Source organism: Nannospalax galili, unplaced genomic scaffold (assembly GCF_000622305.1).
Source record: "Nannospalax galili isolate Female #2095 unplaced genomic scaffold, S.galili_v1.0 scaffold43, whole genome shotgun sequence".
Lineage (NCBI taxonomy): Eukaryota > Metazoa > Chordata > Mammalia > Rodentia > Spalacidae > Nannospalax > Nannospalax galili.
The window spans coordinates 6,403,695-6,425,007 of NW_008353342.1; the positions used below are offsets into that span (position 1 = coordinate 6,403,695).

General features: G+C 41.5%; 2 protein-coding genes across 4 annotated transcripts in view; one reads left to right on the forward strand and one right to left on the reverse strand.

Annotated features, from left to right (window-relative positions):
- Positions 1–10,948: 10,948 nt before the first annotated feature.
- The window catches only part of LOC103748011 (translation initiation factor IF-2-like), a 10,533-nt gene continuing 168 nt past the window's right edge, over positions 10,949–21,313 (reverse strand). The window contains exons 2-7 of the mRNA XM_029554784.1: positions 20,928–21,289; positions 20,176–20,779; positions 14,397–14,578; positions 13,245–13,335; positions 13,006–13,111; positions 10,949–11,004 (exon numbers count right to left, since the gene is read on the reverse strand). Of these exons, the coding sequence (XP_029410644.1) occupies positions 14,497–14,578; positions 20,176–20,779; positions 20,928–21,289 (1,048 nt within the window). The 3' untranslated portion in view covers positions 10,949–11,004; positions 13,006–13,111; positions 13,245–13,335; positions 14,397–14,496. The remainder of the gene's footprint in view (positions 11,005–13,005; positions 13,112–13,244; positions 13,336–14,396; positions 14,579–20,175; positions 20,780–20,927; positions 21,290–21,313) is intronic.
- Positions 20,673–21,313, forward strand: part of Wac (WW domain containing adaptor with coiled-coil) — a 63,758-nt gene continuing 63,117 nt past the window's right edge. For 2 of the 3 annotated variants that reach the window (XM_029554786.1, XM_008850563.3), the window contains exon 1: positions 20,774–20,931. The gene's annotated coding sequence lies outside the window, so the exon portion shown is untranslated. Of the gene's footprint in view, positions 20,932–21,313 lie in introns of all 3 variants that reach the window. The other variant, XM_008850564.3, reaches the window with a different exon arrangement.

Here is a 21,313-nt window from a genome sequence, read left to right on the forward strand (position 1 = left end):
CTTGAGAGAGTAATCTTGCTTAAATACTTTTAACTTAAAAAATTATTTTTATTATTTTTTGATTTATTTTTTTGGTCTTCTTGACAGGGTCTCCCTGTAGCCCCAGCTGACCTGGAGCTCGCTACATAGACCAGGCTGGCCTAGAACTCACAGAGATCTGCCTGCCTCTACCTCCCAAGTGCTGGGATTAAAGGCGTGCGCCACCACGCCAGCTCTATTATTTTTATTTTATGTGTATGCATGTATTGCCTGTATGTAGGTAAGTGCACCTGTGTTGTGCAATGCCTACGGAGGTCAGAAGAGGCTGTTGGATCCTCTGGGACTGGAGTTACAGTTGTTAGCTGCCATGTGGGTGCTGGAATTTGAACCCAGGTCTTCTGTAAGAACAACCAGTGTTCTTAACTGCTGAGCCATCCCTCCAGCCCCATTTAAATATTTTAATTTTATTATTTTTAATTACATGTATGTGTGTGTGTCTGTGTGGAAGAATGTGCACATGAGACAAGAGGTGTCAGATCCTCCTGGAGCTAGAGTTAGAGGCAGTTGTGAGTCACCTGACACATGCTGGGAACCAAACTCAGTCCTCTGTAAGAGCAGTACAGGCTCTTAGCCACTGAACCATTGCTCTAGCCCCAGTAATTCTGTCTTAAAGTCTGAGGAATCACTAAATTGTTCTCCATAGCAACAAATGTGTGTGTGTGTGTGTGTATGTGTGTGTGTGTGTGTGTGTGTTTCCATAGCAACAAATGTGTGTGTGTGTGTGTGTGTGCGCGCACATGTGCAGAGGCCAGAGGTAGATGTCAGGTGACTTCCAGAATAGTTCTTCACCTGAGACAGGGTCTCTCACTGAACTGCGAATTTACCCATTGGCTGGCTGGCCAGGAAGCTCCTGTGTGTGATCTTCCTGTCTCCCTCCTTTCCCTGTGGCTAAGATTATAACTGTGTGCAACCATGGGGATCTCTTTTTATGTGGGAATCCAAACTCAGGTCCTCATGTTAGTGTGGCAGGCACTTTATCAACTAAGCCTTCTTTCCATCCCCTACATTCCTTTTAAAAAAGAAATTATCAGTTAGGCATGGTGGCACACACCTTTAATCCCAGCACTTAGGAGGCAGAGGCAGGTGGATCTCTGTGACATTAAATCCAACCCGGTCTACATAGTTAGTTCCAGGCCAGCTCAGGTTACAGGAAGACCCTGTCTCAAAAAGACCAAAAATACAAAAACAAATAAAAAAATAAAATAAAAAGGTATTTATCTATTTATGTATTTTCCATTTATTTGTGGTGCTGGGGACTGAATTATCTTTCACCTTGCACAAAAGTCAACTCCAGATGGATCAAAGATCTCAATATCAAACATGAATTCTGAAACCATTAGAAGAAAACATAGGCAGTACCCTACAAGATGTAAGTGTGGGAAAGGACTTTCTCATTCAACATCAGTTGCTCGGGAATTAAGGTAAAAAAAAAAAATCAACAAGTGGGACCTCATTAAACTAAAAAGCTTATGTACAGCAAAGAAAATGACCAAGAAGAGAAGAGGAAGCCCACAAAGTAGGAGAAAATCGTCACCAGACACACATCTGACAGAAATTAATATCCAGATCATTAAAAAAAAAAACCTCAAAAACAAAGAAAACAAATGACCAATTAAAAGATGGGCTATGGACCTGAACATAGAGCTCTCAGAAGAAGAAATAAAAATGTCTAAGAAACACCTTTAAAAGTGCTTAACATTCTTATTCATCAGGAAAATGCAAATACATCAAACAAAAAATACTTTAAGATTTCATCTTGCCTCAGTCAGAATGGCTAAGATCAAGAGAACAAATGACCCCAAATGCTAGCAAGGATGTGGGGAAAGGGGAACCCTCAGTCACTGCAGGTGGGATTGCAAACTGGCACAACCACTACAGAAAGCAGTGTGGAGAACTCTTAACTAAAAATAAAAATCTATGCTACAATTCAGGTTATACCACTCCTTGACATGTAACCAAAGGACTCATCCTACTGCAGAGAGACTTGCACAACCATGTTTATTACTGCTCTTTTCACAATAGCTAAGAGGAAACCTAAATGTCCCTGAACTAAGGAATGGATAGTGAAAATGTGGTACATTTATACAATGGAGTTCTACTTAGCTCTAAAAATGAAATCATAAAATTTGCATCTCATGATGTGTTTGGTTTTGGTATCAGAGTAATGCTGGCATCACAGAATGATATTTTTTGCTAAGGGTTTGAGGACTGGGCTGGAGAGATGGCTCAGTGGTTAAAAGCACTTGCTGCTCTTGATGAGGGCCTGAGTTTTGTTCCTAACCCCCATGTTGGGTGGCTCACAACCACCTATAACTCCAGCTCCAGGGAAATCTGATGTTCCTTCCCTCTGTGGGCACCTATAGTCATGTGCACATACCCACACACAGATACTTAAAAATAAAAAGAATAGTTTGAGGAATATTGTTTTTTAAATGTTTAATGTCACCAGTATTGCCACTTGACTTGGGATTCCTGGAAAAGGTTTTATTACAGATTCTCTTTTATTATTATTTTTTACTAGTACTGTTATTTAGATATATTTATTTTTGAATCAAGAGTTTAGTGTGGGTGCATGTTCGTGTGTGCATGGGTACATGTGTGTGTATAGGTATACCTACACCACATGTAGCAGTCACTGGACTATTTTGGGTGTTGTTCCTTGGGTGCCATCCACCATATTTTGAGATAGGGCCTCTCACTGGACTGGAGCTTGACAAGGTGGCAAGCCCTAGGGATCCACCTCGCCTCCCTAGCTCTGGGATTGCAAGCTTTAGCCGCCACACCCAACTTTTTTATGCGGGTTCCGAGGACCAAGTCAGGTCCTTATACCTGCACGACAAGCGCATTACCAGCTGAGTCATCTCCCCAGCCCTTGAGACAGCTTTGATAGTTTGCTTCTCGGCATTTGCCCATTCCATCCAATGTCTCCTTTGGGGATATAGTTATGAATAGCATTTTCTTGCACTCCTTTTGATTTCTTTAAGTTAGTAGTAATGTCCTCCATTATATTTCGTTAGCAATTTGGATATCTTTCTTGGTCGGCATCTTTCTTACTTGTTTGCCCTGCTTCTGTCATTTTTCTCCTATTTCATTTATCTCTGCTTTAATTCTTTCTTCCTTTGGCTAGGTTTGGGTTTGGGTTGTGTTGCTGACTGCAGGTCTTTTTAAGGCATTTGAAGCTATAAATTTTTCTTTGAGCACTGTTCTGTTTCGTAGGTTGCAGTATGTTGCTTTCTTTTTCACTAATCTCAATGTATATTCTAATTTCCTTTATTTTCTTTTACCTATTGGCTAAAGGTGTGTCATCTTACATGCAGAGAGCAGCATTCATCAGTCAATCAAACCTGCTTATGCCTTGATTTTGGACTTTGCAGCCACCAGAAGCCTGAGAATATAAACTTAGGTGCTTCAAATATTTTTATGTGTATGAGTGTATTGTCTTTGTGTATGTAAGTGTACCCATGTCATGCAATGCCCACAGAAGTCAAAAGATGGCATGGGATCCCCTGGAACTGGAGTTACAGATGGTTGTTAATTGGCATGGATTTCAAACCTGGGTCTTCTGCAAGAGCAGCTGATGCTCTTAACTGCTGACTGAGCCATCTCTCCAGTCCCAAACTTTTGTTCTTTAAAATTACCCAATCTCCAATATCCTTGTATCTGAATGAAAAAGCCCAAGAATCACCCTTTCACTTTTCAGATACTGTGTCTTTGGCCCTTGTTAGAACAGTTACAGAAAACATCTGTTCCACCAGTTTCTCTGCCAGTTGTTCAATCACTACCCTGTTTGCTGTTTTCCATGTCTTATAACTTGTGACTGACCAGTTCCTTTCTTATTGCTTTCTTCTGTGTTAGGCAAGCATTTCCTAGTGTATCATTTTCTGTGTTCTTAGCAGTTGCCCTAGGGATTACCTTATCTTACAGTGATCCATGCCCACTTAGCTTTCAAGCCACATAAAATCTTTTTCTCCTATCCATCATCTTTTCTCTAATAATGCTATCAAATTATATTGTAATATAGTGTATACGGACAAACATTTCAATAATTTTTTGAGACAGGATCTTGGTAGATAGGCTTTGATGACCTGAAGCTCACTATATGGCCCCAAACAGCCTCTAGCTCACAATTCACCTGTCTCAGCCTTCTGAGTGCATATGCTATCTTGACCAGCTAATTATTTGTTTTAGGATTAATACAGAAAAAATGTTATTAACAAAACCACATATTGACTTTTATATCTATGTAACTACCTTCATATATAAGATCTTTTCTTATAAGATCATGAGGACCTTAGGTATTGTTTCACATTTCAGGCACTGTCATCCATGTCCTTACATTTCCTTTTAGTATTTTTTAAATCTTCTTTGGTCTTTTTGAGACAAGGTCTTTCTATAGCCCCAGCTGCCCTGCCTGGAACTCATTATGTAGACTAGGCTGGCCTCCAACTCATAGAGATCCACCTGTCTCTGGCTCCCAAGTGCTGGAATTAAAGATGTGTGCCACCACACTTGGGCCTTTTAGTATGTCTTGTAGGTCAGGTTACTAGTGACCTGAAAATGCCTTAGGTTTTAAAATGTATTTTAAAAATGCCTTCACTTCAAAAAATATTTTATATATTATGTGTATTAGTGTACTGCCTGCATGTATGTAAGTGCACCTCTGTTGTGCAGTGCCTGCAGAGGTCAGAAGAGGTAGTTGAATCTCCTGGAACTGCAGTTAACAAGGGTTGTTAGCTACCATGTGGGCACTGGGAACCTACCAGGTCCTCTGCAAGAGCAGCCAATGCTCTTTACCACTGAGCCATCTCTTCAGCCTCCCCTTCCTTCACTTTTGAAAGACAGTTTTTCTCTATGTTCTTTGTTGATGGTTTTCTTTAGGTACCTTCATTGTTGTTCTGTGGCCTACTTAACCTCCTTGGCTTTGGATGAGAAATCAGTTGTGACTCATTCTGATGATCTTTGATGTGACCATTCACCTCTTTGCTGCTCTCAGGATGCACTCTTGGTCACCGACTTTCGACAGCTTGATTATAATGTGTGTCGGCAAGAGTTCCTTTGAGTTTATCTTAATAGATATTGAGCTTCTTGAACATCTTGATTCACATCTTTCACCAATTTTGGAAAGCTTTTCACCTATTATTTCTTCAAAGTCTTGCTAAGCCTTTCTCTGCTCTCCTTTGGAATTCCCCTTATGCATGTCATTACACTTTGTGGTGCCCCACAATCTCTAAGGCTCTGTTCATTTTTCTTCACTCTTTTTCCTTTCTTGTTCTTCAGAACTGGTAATCTCAACAGACTTACCTTGAAGTTGGCATATTTTTTATTCTGACTTCTCTGATCTGTTGTGGAATCCCTGCAGCTGATTTCTGGTTTCAGTGAGAGTAATTTTCAGTGCCAGGATTTTTGTATGATTTCTTATTTCACTTCTCTTTATTGCCATGTTGTAGTTGATAAGACATTGTCCTTCTCCTCAGACAGGACTCCTATATTAAGATCCCACCCAGGGCTCAGGGATCATTGTGGAAGAGGGAAGAGAAAGATTTTAAGAGCCAGGGAGGAGGTGCATGACCATACAGAAATGGTCCTACAGGCTTCTGGAATTCTTCTCATAGGAACCTACAGCAATGTTGTCAGCATGCACAGGACCCATGCAAACTCGAGCAGATAAAAACCCAGCACAGCCAGAGGCTGTGCTGACAGCACAGTGGATAGTGGCAGGGATAGCAGAGTATGGAGGCTCTAGTGGGAGAGGAAGGCTGTCTACCTGACGAATTTGTATTCATGCTCAGATGCCGAGGAGCTCAGAAGGTGGGTGACTGTGAGAAGTGAATACAGAGTTCATTTGTTACTCTTGTGAAGAAATTGAGAATTTATTGGCAACTGGTCAGTACCGGGAGAAGAAGAGTCAGTTATCCTTACTGAGGTGAAATCGGTAGGTTGACCAGACTTCAGTGTATGGACACACACCCAAGAGCACTTGGATGCAAAGACTAGAATTGATAAAACTTAGAAAATAAAGCAGAACAAACAAACAAACAAACAAAAAAACCCAACTCAACAACTCTCCTCAATGAAGCCTCCTCCCTTGCAACAGAGGGCAATGAACACAAAGGGCCACAAATGACCAAAGCATAGAGAATAAGAGTCTGCAGAGTGTGGGTCCTTTGTCAGGACTCCAATATTCAACTTCACCATCCAGGACTCAGGGACCATGATGGAAGTTGGGGTGGATAGGTTGTGAGAGCCATGTGAGAAGGTACATGACCACATGGATACAGAGACTTGCAGACTCCTGGGACCTTGCACATATAAACTTAGAGCAATGGTAGCAGCATACACAAGATCCATGCAAACACAAGCAGACAAAACCCCACCATAGAACTGTGGAAATGAAGAGCAGGCCCCAATCTTAGTCAAAGAATTATTGGCAGCTGATTACTGCTGGGTGAGGAAGAGCTGATCTTCCTAAAGGGAGGGACTCTAGATAGACTGACTAGATCCCAGTAGATGAACTTAACTGAGGGACAACATCTGGGGACACTAACTTTACCTGATAGGCTTAACACAAATGACAGAAGGTGTGAATTCCCAGTGGGGAGTGCTATGGGACCGTGCCAGAGGGGAAGGGAGTATAAAGATGATTTTTTGTATGAAATACACAAAAATTCAATAAAATTCTGGTGTCATTTAGCTCTTTGCTCATGGTTTACTTTAGCTCTTCTAGCATAGTTAAAAAGAGTCAATGGATAAACCAGGCATAGTGGAACATACCTGTAATTCCAGCATTCAGGAGATGGAGGAAGGAGGATCAGAAGTGCAAGGTAACCCTCGGTTATATCTAATGTAAGGAGTTTGAGGCTACCTTGAGATGCATGAGATGCTCTTTAAAAAAAGTTTGTGGAAAGTCTTATGCAGTATTTCCAATGTCTGTGCTTCTTCAGGGAGAGTTTAATTTCTTTTTTTCTTATATGTGTAACATACTTTTTTTTGCCTAGACATTCTTCATTAAAAGCAATACTTTACAAAAATTTTATGATTTTCTTTTTTTTATGTGTATGAATGTAACGCCTGCATGTATGTATGTGTACCCAGGTCACGCAGTGCCCATGGAGGTCAGAAGAGGGCATCAGAGTCCCTGGAACTGCAGTTACAGATGGTTGTTAACTGCCATGTGGGTGCTGGGAAACGAACCCAGGTCCTTTACAAAGCAGCTGGTGCTCTTAACTGCTGAGCCATCCCTCCAGCCCCCAAAAAAAAGAACAAAAAAACCCAATACTTTTAAATATAATAAGGTGATCAGATTTTTCCTTTCCTAGATTTTATTGTTGCTATATATTGTGGTTGAAATTATTTGCTTAGTGGTTTTTCTGAACATTATAAATCTATGAAGGCTTTTTTCTCATGGCTTAATGGTCAGCTAGCACTTGAACAGACATTTAACTGCTGAAATGAAAAGAAGAAAAGAAAGTTTTTACCAATACTTCTGTTTATGTACTGGGGCATACCTTCAATATTCAGCTAGACGGCTACAAATCCACCTAAACTTTTATTTCCTTTTTGAGAAGAGCCTAAAAGTTAGTCAAAGGTGACAAGTTAAGATTGGAGCTTTTTTTTTTTTTTTCTGATAGGGTCTCATGTGGCCTCAAACTCACTAGGTAGTGCAGGATGATCTTGAATTTCTGATCCTGCACTTTGCAGATGCTGAGATTATAGGCATGTGCCACCACATTGTTTATGGGTTGGAGCTTTTAAAGTCTTTATTCCTAAAAGTCTCTTACTCTAGTTTTTCTTCCTAGGGTTTTGACCTGTGTAGTATTTGTCCAAGTTGAATTCCTTGTCCTAGTGGCAGTAGCTAATGAATATGCTTTCACATTTCTGACAAATGTCCTCTGAGTGAATAAGTCACCTCTCTGTCTCAGGAAACAGTGAGGTGAAATTCAAGCAATCGCTTTGCAGCTGTCCTTCAGGAAGTCACCACACAGGTTACAGTAAGCCTCGACAATTCTCCAAGAACAAAGTCCATTCCTCTTCCTGGGCACCAGAAGCTGGCACAGAAATGTAGCTCATCACATTCAAAATCACTGATGAATGACAACTCTCTGAGACAGTCAGCTGTGTTGGCCAGTGAGTTTTCAGAGTCTATATAATGTTGATTCTAAATTGATATAAATTTATTCTAAATGTTTGCCAATTTATTTAATGGTATTTTTGCGGACATTTTGGTCTTAGAGTTCTACTTGCCACTTTTGCTGATGTCATCTCCAAGGGACTGAAGAACATTCATGGAATAGAGAGGATGAACTTATGCAAAAGAATAGAAGGATTTTTATTTTTGGTGTTTTTGAGACAGGGTCTCCCAGGAGCCCCAGCTGGCCTTGAACTCGCTATGTAGACCAAGCTGGCCTCGAACTCCCAGAGAGCTGCCTGCCTCTGCCTCCACCTCCCAAGTGCTGGGACCAAAGGCATGTGCCACTATGCCTGGCTAGGGGCTTTAAATTAGAGCTGCAGATAGAAAATACTGTATCTGAGAAACCCAAGGACAAGGAAATGAAGAGACACTGTCAAATATTTGGAGACCAAGCAGGAAAAAGACTGGAAAATGTTCATTAAACACAGATACAAAGAAAGAATTTATAGCCTTAAAACTATTTTCCTTGCCAGGCATGGTGGTACACATCCTTCATAACAGCACCTGGGAGGCAGAGGCAGGCAGATCTCTGTGAGTTCCAGGCCAGCCAGGGCAGCATACTAAGACCCTGTCTTTAAAAAAACAAACAAAAAATTCTTTTTCCTGTGTTAATATCGAGATTTTGAGCAGGATGAATCTTAAATATAAAGGACTATCTTGCATATTGTATGTTTTGGTCCTTTGACCAGTGACAACTACATGTCTATAATGGCCCTCACTCTTAGATCATACCAAACCCATGGGGAAGGCAGCAGAGCAATAACTAGGAGGGAATGTGGGATCAAGGAAGGGGTTTCTTACAATTTAGACATGCTTAAAACTCAGTGAAAATGAACCAGAAAAAAATGGAGAAAATAAACAAGTGAAGGAAAAAAGAATATAGATATTAGAAGGGGGAAAGGAAAGCAGGGGCGGGGCGGGGGGTGGAGAGACAGAGCTTTGTACGGCTGGCTTAAATCTTGTTCTGAAACAGTGACTCTAGGAAAGCCAGAAGCCTCTTCAGCAGTTTCCCTCCTTCTTTCCTTAGCATGCATTCTCCACAGAGCTGCAGCGTCATCTCTCTACTCAGGACTCTGACAGAGCCTCATCTCACTCAGAATAAAATCCAGCCTTCTAAGATCCTTCAGGATGTTTGTCTGCCCCTCCTTTGACCTTCATGAACTAGTTTGTGAATGCTCTCCCCCTGGGTGTCTGTCCTTCAGCCACATAGTTTACTATTATTGAATACATGAGGCCCAGGCCTTTGCTTTTGCTGTTCCCACTGCCAGGAACATTCCTCTCCAGACAACCATGCAGCTTGCTTTTTATTTACTTTCCTGGCTTTCTCAAATGCTATCTGCTTGCTTGATAACTACTCTATCTAAAAAACATTACCCTCAATCCAACATATCCTTCCATCCCACTGTTCTTGGTAAAGGGATAAAACAAAAGTTCCTTGTTTTCTAAGTCAATTTTTTAAAATGTGAAGCCTTATTGTTGCAAATAGAATCTGACCTAAGGAATTTTTAATAATCTTTAATTATAGTGAAATAATATGCTTATCTCTAGAAATAATCATGTTTTATCTTTTTATTCCTAAATATTTTATTTTTATTTTATGTGTATGAGTGTATTGCCTGCATGTAGGTAGGTGCACCCATGTCTTGCAATAGCCACGGAGATCAGAGACAGTGTCAGGTCCCTTGGAACTGGAGTAAAGGACAGTTATTAACCACCAGGTGGGTGCTGGGAATTGAACCTGGGTCCTCTGCAAGAGCAACAAGCTCTTAACTGCTGAACCATCTCTCTAGCACCAAGCTTCATCTTTTATGAATATTTTTATGACATACATTAACCTTCTAGTTTTGTGATTTTTCCCATTTTTGAAAAATCTTTTACTTTAGGACAAAAATATTACTTTATCACACAAAAATTCTCTATTACTCTCATGAGACAAAGCAACATATAAATAAATTTACTAATTAATCCAAATTACATTTATGACACAATGTAACAGCTAGGATAACCTGCCCACAAATGGTAAGTTTCTTATCTGTTGTAGGTTGGAAGCACATTTTATTGCTGATTAGATTTTTTTAAGGATTCTTTACATATATTTTTCTTAATGTTACAAGACTCTGAGAGAAACAAAAATGTTAAAGTTTAGTAAGAGCTAACCAAGATAACAGATGATCTTGGACAAAGAGGCTATTTTAGCAAGAAAAGGCAGGAGAGAAAATATACAGCCAAATATCTTCATGTGTTAACCCTATAATTAGTTTTGGATTCAAATGGTATCTGTTTCCCTGAAGAACTGAGGGAGTTAGAAAATAGTTACTTTTTTCTAAAGGACCAAGGGAAGGGAGGAGAAAGTGAGTATCCAGTAAAGCTAGTTGGACAGGAGTCTCTCTGTTGGGACCAGTAATTGTAGACTAGACTCTGAACATTTGCATATTTATGTATTTAAAAATTCAAATTTGAAAAATGAAAAAGAACCAAATATTCTATGACATTTTTTAATCAAGGTGCATATGTCAGAAGCTTACTTACATAGCACTATACTATATATATCACAAGAACATTTTCTGTTAAAACATATATTTAAATTTATTTTATTTTATTATTATTGGGTGTGTATGCTGTGTGAGTGGGGTACATGTGTGCCATGACACAAGTACAGAGGTCAGAGGACAACCTTGGGGAGACAGTTCTCTCTTTCCTTCCACTGTGGGTTCTAGAGATGGAACTCAGGTCACCAGGCTTGCACAGCACACGTTCACTGAGCTATCTTGCCAGCCCTAAATCATAAATATTCAGTCTAATGATTTATTGAACACAGAGACTCTAACTTCAATATTGTCTTTTCATAAACTGGTTTTATATTAATAACTTTATAATATTCATACATACCAAATTAAATATTAAAATATGTAACTTCATAAAATTATTCATAACAGAATATATTATCTATTAAGAATGAATAAATGTTGAGTAACAACTTTATCTTCGCAATACCAAAAATAGCAATCTTAACATTAACAAAATGTATGCATGTATCATAGGGCAAAGCCCAGAAACCATGTAAAAATATTTCTACATATAGGCCTGTCAGTCCATGTTTTATCTTCTAAATTTACATTTTAGTTTGTATAGTAAAGAGCATTTTAGACATTTCTTAAGCATTTAATAAAAGCTTATTTTAACAATTTAATCTCTCCTTAAATGCAAGATATTAGTTATCGCTCTCTAAGCCTACAGGAAGTTTTTTCTTTTGTAGCCTTTCCAGAATTAACTTTTGAAAATGCCAGATCCAAACATTTTATCAAAGCTCAAAATAAATATCTTAACGTCTATAATTTTGTTAAGCCTGACTGAGATAAAGTCTTTGTGCAACCCAAAAATTACAGTTAACTCTGTTTTGTGTTCTGGGTTTTTTGAAGGTTACAGAATACTTTTGTGAATCGTCATTCTTCAATTTTTTTATCAGTTGCTAATACCAATCTATCACTTGCTAAATGCATAAGTTTATCTTAGGTGTTTGAGTATGCATTGGAAAAGTCATACTGTATACAAGGTCCCAGAATAACCACGGTGCCAGACATTCATGTCTTGTTCACCCTGGGTAAGGAAGGCCTAGTGAAATCCTCGCACTGTTGGGTATCACAGATTCCATCTTTACAAAGTCATCCTGGTCACGTTTCTTTTCTGGACCTCATTATTTTCATACCTGTTTTCTATTCACATAGAAGAGATTCTTTCTAAAGAAAAATCTCTTCTGTGTAAAAAGAAGCTGTTAGCTGGGTCCAGATTTAACACTTGAAGATACTTCTTTTACCACTCCAAAATCACATCCTTGACATGTTAGGGTTTTCATAGGATTTTATGCCAATAACCAAGCCATTTACCTATCAAGTGTCCTAGCTGTCCGGGACACTGAAATCTTCCCCTTAAGTGTTTGTCTTTTAGCTAGGCATGGCTAAGGACCTGGAATAACTGGTTTTTCAGAAGAGACCTTGGCAGAGGGGCAGGAGAGTGTAGGTGGACAGGCAGCAGCCTCCATATATCAATGCCATTGTGGTAAGTCAGAAAAGTATATGCATATCTTTTCTTTTAAAAAAACGATTTATTCTTATTTTATGTGTACAAGTGTTTAACTGCATGTATATATGTACACCATATACATTCTTGCCCTCAGAAGCAAGAAGTGGGTGTTGGATCCCCTGGAACTGGAGAGACAGGATCGTGAGCTGCCATGTGGGAGCTGGGGACTAACCCCAGGTCCTCTGCAAGGGACCAGTAAGTGCTCTAACCACTGAAACATCTCTACAGCCCTATACAGATATTTTAAATTAGGTATTCTAAGCACAGTAATTTTTGTGCACAATAAGCTAAAAATGTAAATCTAAAGTGGTCAAACGCTTGTTGTTTAGTTGTTTTTATAAATTTTAGGAGATGATTGAATTTTGCCCCATGCTGCTTTAGACACAAAATAACATATTAAAATATAATTACATGGGCCAAGTGTGGTGGTACATACCTTAGTCCTAACACTGTAGAGGCAGAGGCAGGAGGATCTCTGTGTGATGGGAGGCCAGCCTGAGATAGTCTACATAGCAAGTTCAGGCCATCTGAGGCTACAGTGAGACCCTGTCTCAAAAAATATGAAAACAAAACCAAAAAACAAACAAAAAATCCTCAAAAAATGTACACGAACACAGGTATTCTGAACACAGAAAGCACAGTTAAGTTAAATCAACTCATTCACAGTAGAAATAAGGTAGAAAATTTGTGTCTCTTACATGAAAGCAAAAAGGTGAGCAGGTGAAGCTTGTTGTATAGACTGATCAAGATCTTCCTGTTTCTAGAGCAAATCAGCAGAAAGGGCTGCCTTTAAAAATGGAAATTCTGAATCATAAAATGGAAATTTCAAATTAGTAAAGTCAGAAAACTCTAGTTCATTTATTAATAGGATGATCCAAAACTCTCTAGCAAACCCCAGAGACCCGATATGATTCAAAAAGCCCACAAAGATTTTTACCTTTTTTTAAGACAATGTCAAGCTCATCTCTCTTTGTAGATTTTAGTAAAAGATACCATAGCAATATTTTCCTTTGATAGAGAATTTGGTTCTGCCAGGGGACACCAGAGAAGAGCATATGAGAAGACTGGCGGAGGTGGGAGACGCTCAAGTTTTCCCGTAGAGACAAAGATCGCAGGCATAAGGGTCCTATGCTCGTACCTGTAAGTCAATCTGGGTGACTTCTCCAGTAAAAGTGGATCATCCCTGGGGCTCCGGGTTCATTTTACTATCTTTCTTCAATTCTGACAGGCTCCACAACTCTCGGGTTAATTTCTTATAAGTTAGCAACTTTATCACTTCTTCTCTTAGATGCGTTTAAATTCCAAGTAAAGTATACTTCCTATGGAAGTTTGAACGGAAAATGTCCGGTATAGGCTCCAAGTATCTGAACACTTGGCCCCAGCTGGCAGCATAGTTTATAGAGGTTCAGGAGGTGCAACCTTGCTGAAGGAAGCATGTCTCCAAGCTCCAAACTTCTAGTTCCCTACTCTGTTTCCTGCTTGTGCCTGAGAAGGTGGGCTTTCTGCTCTGGCTGCCTCTGTGGCCATGCCTCCCCACTATGATGGATAATAATCCCTCTGGAACCCAAGGCCACCCAAACAATTTATGAATATCAAATATTCTCTGTCATTTTCTCCCCCAAATAAACTATTCTATGCTATTTGGGGACCTGAGTTTTGTATTGGATTTATGTGGTGATATGGGGGGCAGCTTCTTAAGTGTTCACCCCAAGGTCGGTTCCATCCATAGTATTTCAGGATTGTCCTGCACGTTTATCAGAATATGATGGGGACACTTGGTCATCCTGTGTTACCTGTGTCATTCTGTCTGAGCTAATAAAGTTCCTTCCAACATAAAAATGTAGCATACTTTGGGTTTCTTATAAAGCAATTACATATCCTGAAATCAAATGTTTCTCCAAACAGATTGGGTGTTTAAACCAAATGCTCAGAGAACCAAAAACACATCTAAACAAAGTAAGACTCAGCCAACTCAGAATAAACAAATGGACTGCCACCAACACCAAAGGAGGGCCAAGCCCCAGAAAAAACTCAAACCACTTGAGGAGGCAGTGCCAGACAGCTGGGCATAAGGGTCCTATGCTCGTACCTGTAAGTCAATCTGGGTGACTTCTCCAGTAAAAGTGGATCATCCCTGGGGCTCCGGGTTCAGATGTTCAAGCTGTCAAGGCAAACACACAGCTCTCACCTCAGTAGGAATATGATAGCTTCTTGGAAGAACTTGGACCAAGTATGAGTGGCCATGGCCCAGGAACACAAGATGGGATTTCCCTGAAAGACAAGTTCTACTGTGTTAAGGGGTTCCATGAAATTTTACTAGTTACAGAAGAAAGAAAATCATAAGTCTAGCTATTACCATATTTATTGGTAGGGCCCACAGGTGGACAGATTACAGCAAAGCAGGGAAAAACTATTACAGATCTCAGATGATATTTGGTGACATTCTTAGGTTTTAGATTAGCGAAAGCTAGTGGTTAGCTCTCAGTGGTCAGCCACATTTTGTTTTTGAGACAGTCTCCCTATTGCTCCAGCTGGCCTGGAACTCCCTATGTAGAGCAGGCTGGCCTCAATCTTACAGAATTCTGCCTGCCTCTGCCTCTGTGTTGTTGGGATTAAGGCAGTGTGTCACCTCACCCAGCAAATTAAAGGTTTTAATAATCACAAGATATTAACAAGGAGTGGGTAATAACTGGCTTTCAACAGTTAAAAATAGCCATGATAATTTGTTTCTGGTCTACAACATTTTAACTCTGTAGTCAAGAAGGTCACTCATTTGGCCTTTTAGAATCTTTTTTCTGGGAATTTCAGTTTACAAAACACAACCTCTGTCTGAGGATTTACCTGAGGTTACATTACTAGTTAGTAATACAGTGCTCTAGAGTACGCAGTCCATTCTGAAGCCCATACTTTTAACCAATATACTATGCTGAGTCTGAGACAGATGCAAGAGCAGAGGAGAAAGGTAAATAGGAAGGAACAGTTAAAATTTACAGGGAATAGGGGCTGGAAAGATGGTTCAGCAGTTAAGAGCACTGAGTGCTCATGCCAAGGATCTAGGTTCAGTTCCCAGCACCCACATGTTGGCTAATAACTACAACTCCAGTTCCAGGAGATTCCAACACTCTCTTCTGGACTTTTCAGGCATTGTACACACATGGTACACTTCCATGTAGGCAAAACACCCATATACATAAAATTTTAAAAAAATTTTCAGGGACTACATCCTCATTTTGTGGTCTTTTAGAAATGGCAGCAAAGCTTTTAAAAGCTTTTTCATAAGTAGAGGCTTGAAGACTTTTACTTTTTGAATCATCCTCCAGTAGGGTCACATGAAAGTCTTGGTCCTCAAAGCCCATGAGTTGATCTTTCCCCAGTTGGAAATAGGGGTCTATATTAGTTACTTTTCTCACTGCTTACAGAAGCAACTTAAGGGTTTCTTTTGGCTTCTAGTTTGAGGGTTTGGTCCAGCCTAGTGGGGAAGGCCTGGCAGCAGGACCCAGAGGCAGCTCGTTACATCGCATCTGCAGTCAGGAAGCAGAGAGAGAAGAATGCTGGTGTATCAGTCATTTTCTCAATTTATTCAGTCTGGGCCCTCAGCCCACGGGATGCTGCCGCCCACATTCAGGGTGAGTCTTCCCTCCTCACTTTAGCTTTTCTCACTTTAACTTTTCCAAGGTGATTCTAAATCCCATTAAGTTGATAAGATTAACATCACAGGGTCTTTGCTTACTTTTAAACTTTTTATCTTAGATGAAAGAGCAGTACAAGGGCTAGAGAGATGGCTCAGCGGTTAAGAGCATTGACTGCTCTTGTGGAGGACCGGGGTTCGATTCCCAGCACTCACATGGTGGCTATCAACTGTCTGTAACTCCAGTTCCAGGGAATGCCTCTTCTGACCTCTACAGGCATTGCATGACATGAGTGTACCTACCTACATGCAAGCAATACATTTAAACACATAAAGTAGAAATAAATATTAAAAAGACAAAGAGCTATACAAATAGTCTACTTCAGATTTGCCATATGTGAAAATGTTTGCTTTCTAATGCTATCTGTTGCAATCCAACGTTTTACCTATATTAGTAATAATCCACCTTACTGTCTTATTTCAAATGTCAATACTGGATGGGATGTGTTACTTTTTTTTTTTTTTTTTTTTTTGGCAACAGGGTCTCATGTAGCCTAGGCTGGCCTCTAACTTGCTATCTAGCCTAGGATGGCCTTCAACTCAAACTCCTGGTCCTCCTGCCCCACCTCCCTGTTTAGTTCTGGTATTACAAGTATGTGCCAGTTTTAACTTTTCTTTTTAAAAATGTAAAAAGAATTAGAGAATGTTTTTGAGAATTCAAAATTTTTGTAATAAAATATCCTTTCATTGAACAAATATTTTCTGATATGTAACCTGGATCTTTCATTCTAGCACAAGACAATAAATAAAAATATATTGTATGGCTCAGCAGTTAATAACAGTGATTGTTCTTGCAGAAGACCCAGGTTCGAATCCCAGCACCCACATGGCAGCTAACAACTGGCCATAACTCCAGTCCCAGGGGATCCGACAGCCTCTCTGACCTCTGCGGACATTGTATGACGTGGGTGCACTTACCTACATGCAAGCAATATATGCATACACATAAAATAAAAATATAATTTTTTTAAAAAGTGGGAAGGTGAAAAAATATATATAGTACAGCAAATGAAGTAAGAAAAAGAGAGACTTGCCAGTTGTTCAACTTGGATTCTGGGGCATGCCAGGTTTTAGAGTAATGATGACAGGGTGTTGAATTCTTAGGAAAGATCAGATATGGTGAAATTTAAGCAAACACCTGAAAAAGAGATACTACAAGTAAAGGGATAGAGTATTCTAGGCAAATTCTGAAACAGAGAAATGCTTGGCATACTGAAGAAGTATGGGAGATAACGTGGAGGAAAATCAATGAACAAGTAAAACACAAATCAGGTGATAAGCCACAGGTAGCATGGAAGGACAGTTTATGAAGGGACAACTTACACAGCACTTAAACTACAATTCTGGTTAATTCGGGATTATTAAACTTTGACTTTTTTTTTTTTTTTTTTTTTTTTTTTTTTTTTTTTTTTTTTTTTGGTCTTTTTTGAGACAGGTTCTCCCGTAGCCCCAGCTGTCCTGGAACTCACTATGTAGACCAGGCTGGCCTTGAACTCACAGAGATCTGCCTGCCTCTGCCTCCGGAGTGCTGGGATTAAAGGCTTTAAAAACAATTCAAATTTAAGTGTGTCTTGCTTGCATGTATGTAAGTGCACCCATATGTGTAATGCCCACAGAGGCCAGAAGAAAGTATTGGATCCCCTGGAACTGGAGTAAAGGACAGTTGTTAGACACCATGTGGGTGCTGGGATCATGAACCTGGGTATTCTGCAAGAGCAATCAGTGTTCTTAACTGCTGAGACCCTAAACTTTGACTTTTATTCTGAGATGTTCATCCAGCTGGAGTTTAGAGTACTATCACTGAGAGAGAGAAGACAAGTACCAATGCTGTGATTTGAATCCTGGGGCACTCCAGGTTTTAGAGGTAAGAAAATAAAGAAGAGCAAGCAACAGCCATCTGGGAGGGAAGAGAAACAAGAGGGAACAGAATCTTGGAAGGTAGGATAAGAAGCTCAGGGAAGTGTCAAATGTTGCTGACAGTGAAATGAGATTAAAACTGAGACATAAAAGTCAGATTTGAAAAAGAATGCTGATGATTTCTTGAAAAGCTGTAAGGGGTAAGAGAATGATTGGCATGGGTTCAAAAGAGCAAGAGAGACTAGCCAGGTGTACGTGTGCCTGTAATCCCAACATTCCGAAGTCTGAGGCAGAAGGACTACAGCCAGCCTGGGCTACAAGATCTCTCTCTGAGTTTACTCCAAGTTTACCCATAGTTACCAGAGTGTTGTATGGTATCCAGTGTAGAAAGGCTGATAGATACAGAGTGGCATGGACAGGAATTGCTATTGCGTTCTGATTTCTATTTGGGGCAAAGGGGGCAGATAATGGGTTTTATGTGAGGAAGTATATGTGGGTTTCCATGTGAAACAGCTGGTAAAGGAAGCAGGATAAATGGACTGGCAGCACCAGAGATTTGCCTGTGTGGGACATGGTGGTGAGGAAAATAAGCTAACTTTAAATTAGCATGGGTACATTCCTCAAGTCAAATTTTGCTTGCTCTGTCACAGGCACATACTACAGTGAATAGCCAGAATTGCAGTTTAGGCAGCTTAAGAAAGAAAGGAATTGAGGGTATTTTCAAGCGATTTATCTAAGCTAGGCAATGAATTTTTTTAAACATTTGGTGTTGACTTTTCTATTTTAAGTTTTATGTGTCAGGGCTGGAGAGATGGCTCCATGGTTGAAAGCACTGGCTGCTCTTGCAGAAGACCCAGGTTTGAATGCCAGCACCCACAGAGGGGCTAACAAAGGTCCTTAACTCCAGTTCCAGGGGATCCAACACCCTCTTCTGGCCTCTGAGGGCATTTCCACACAGGTACACTTACATACATACAGACATAACACTCATAAACACATTTTACATAATGTAAAATAAAAAATTGTGTCTATGTTTGTGCATGTACATGTAGGTACTTTGGAGGCCAGAAGAGGGTGTTAGATTCCCTGGAGTTGGAGTTACAGTTAATTGTGAGCTGATCTGATGTGGGTGCTGAGAATCAAACTTAAATTCTCCCGGAAGAGTATAAAGTGCTTTTAACCACTGAACCATTTCTTCAGCCAGAGGCAATGAGTAGAATAGTTGTGCCCTCTAGTAAGTATCTTCGTTATTTGTGGTAGTTGATAAAACAGTCATCATGTACGCTGACTGCTCCTAGGTTGACAAGGTTAAGTCCCTGTAAACTTCTCATTTTCACCAATTGATCAATATATAAGCTTGTTTTATGTGTTGAAGACATCTTCTTGAAGATAATTATAATTTACAGATAGCCAAGTGCCAAAAGCACAAGTGCTTTCTAAGGCTTATCTTGTCCTTACTGTGCTTAGGAATACTAGAGAGCATCTGAGCCCTAACATTGACGAGAGGGAGCATTCAAAACAGCAAAATCACCAAGACAGAAAGTACAAAGATTGTGAAGAACACGGCCCCAAATATGTCGTGAAAAAACAGTTGTTTATAGTATGTGAGATCAAATAATGGGGCAGTGTTGAACCTCAGCTGGGAACATAGTTTCCAGGCAAGTTAAAACAACCAACTCCACATACAAGTGAATTTTACTGTGGCTTAAACTTGCAATAATTGGAATAATGAGGATCACTTGTACGGCGTCTGGAACACTTCCTTCACAGCTCAGTCCTGGGTGCCGCTTTTGATCAAATGGGACATGGCAGTTTCGGCAGACATCTGGCTACTAAACAAGGAATACTGTTGCCAGCCTTCATAATTTCTGCAGGAGATATATTACTTTTTGTACTCTTTCGATTCAATGCTTGGGACTGGACCAACGGCCGCTTACACGAGAGCTTCTGTCACTGAGCTACACTCTTTCTCTAATCTGATGTTTCTGGTGTTTAAAATTTGCCACAAAATGCCAGAAATGCCCCTCCCTCTCCTACTGATCCCCCTTGTTATTTCAGGCACCTACAACTCTCGTGGGTAGGCTCTGACTGGTTCTCACAATAATAATCTTAACATTCGGCACGTGGACTTGACAAAAAAGGCCACAATTATTAATTTTCTTCAGTTATGATTTCAAGCTCTCTTCCTGTTTACACTATTAGGCCTATCAGTAATCTATCTTGTTGGCTACCAAAGCAATCGCTTGATAGTTTTCAGAAAAGGTCTTCCCTTTTGATTTGTGTCTTATTTTACCTTCCATGATTATGTTTACAGTAATCCTACCCGTTATGTCCGTGCTCAGGGCAAAAACAATAAATCAGTCGAATGTCACCAACACCAAGAAGAGCTTGTTGTAATTTCTCCTCCACCAGGCATCCAAAACAGAATTTTAAACAGTCACACCCAGGATCTCCAAATGAATTTTCTTTCGGTGAGGAGGAACCTCCAGAGAGGAACGGGAAGTGGAGTCGCCTGAGAAGAGTCCGGCTGTCAGGGGCTCTGCTCCCGGCCGGTCCTCCGGCCTCTCCGGGAGGACTTCCGTCTGCAGCGCCGCGGGCCCGGGTCCGCAAAGCGGCATTTCGCCGCTTCGTTCCGGTCCCAGTGGCCGGCGGAGGGAAGACTTCCGCCCCGGCCCACGCGGCAGCCCCGCCGCAACCGTCAGCTCGCCGCCCAATTAGGGGCTTTCCGACCCCCGCGCGGAGCCGAGGGGCGGGGGCCGCGGCCGACTCGCCGAGGGCACCCCGCCCCCGCCGCCGTTGCGCCTCTGGGCGCACGCGCAGCCGCCGCCGCTCCGCATTTAGTCCGCGATGGCGTCCCTCGCGCCCCACGGTCCTCCTCCCGAAGGCGGCTCCCACCCCGCGCAGCCCGGAGGCCCCGGGACCAGCCCCTCACGCAGGTCCCGCAGCACGACTAGCCCTAAACTGGACCAGTAGTGGCCAGACTCGCCAGCGAGGAAAAGCGGCAACCGGAAAGGGTTTGACGGGTCGCGAGGCGGTGAGCCCAGGCCTCAGAGGAAGAGGAGGGCCGGAGCTAGCCGAGGTTTGCCGAAGGCGACGTTCCGGAGCCGCGCGGGGTGGGGAGGAAGGCCGAGGGTGGGAGAGGAGGGGAGTGGCGGAAACTGCCGAGGTTTCCCGAAGGCGGCCGCGGCCGAGTTGCCCGGATGTAGTTGGTGGAGCGGCAGCGGCGGCACCAGCGGCGGCGGCGGGAGGAGGCGGAGAAGGACCAGGCGGCAGCGGCGGCGGCGGGGGGAGGAGGGCAGGCGGCCGAGCGGGAGGAAGGGAAGGTGCAGGAGGCGCTCGCTCTCCGCGGGTAACCGGACGCGTCCTCGCCCCCTCCCCCCGGCTCGCGCTGCCGCCGTGTAGTTGGCGCCGCCGTCCCGGCCGCCCGGAGCGTGGTGCTGTCGGAGGGCGATGGCCCGGGA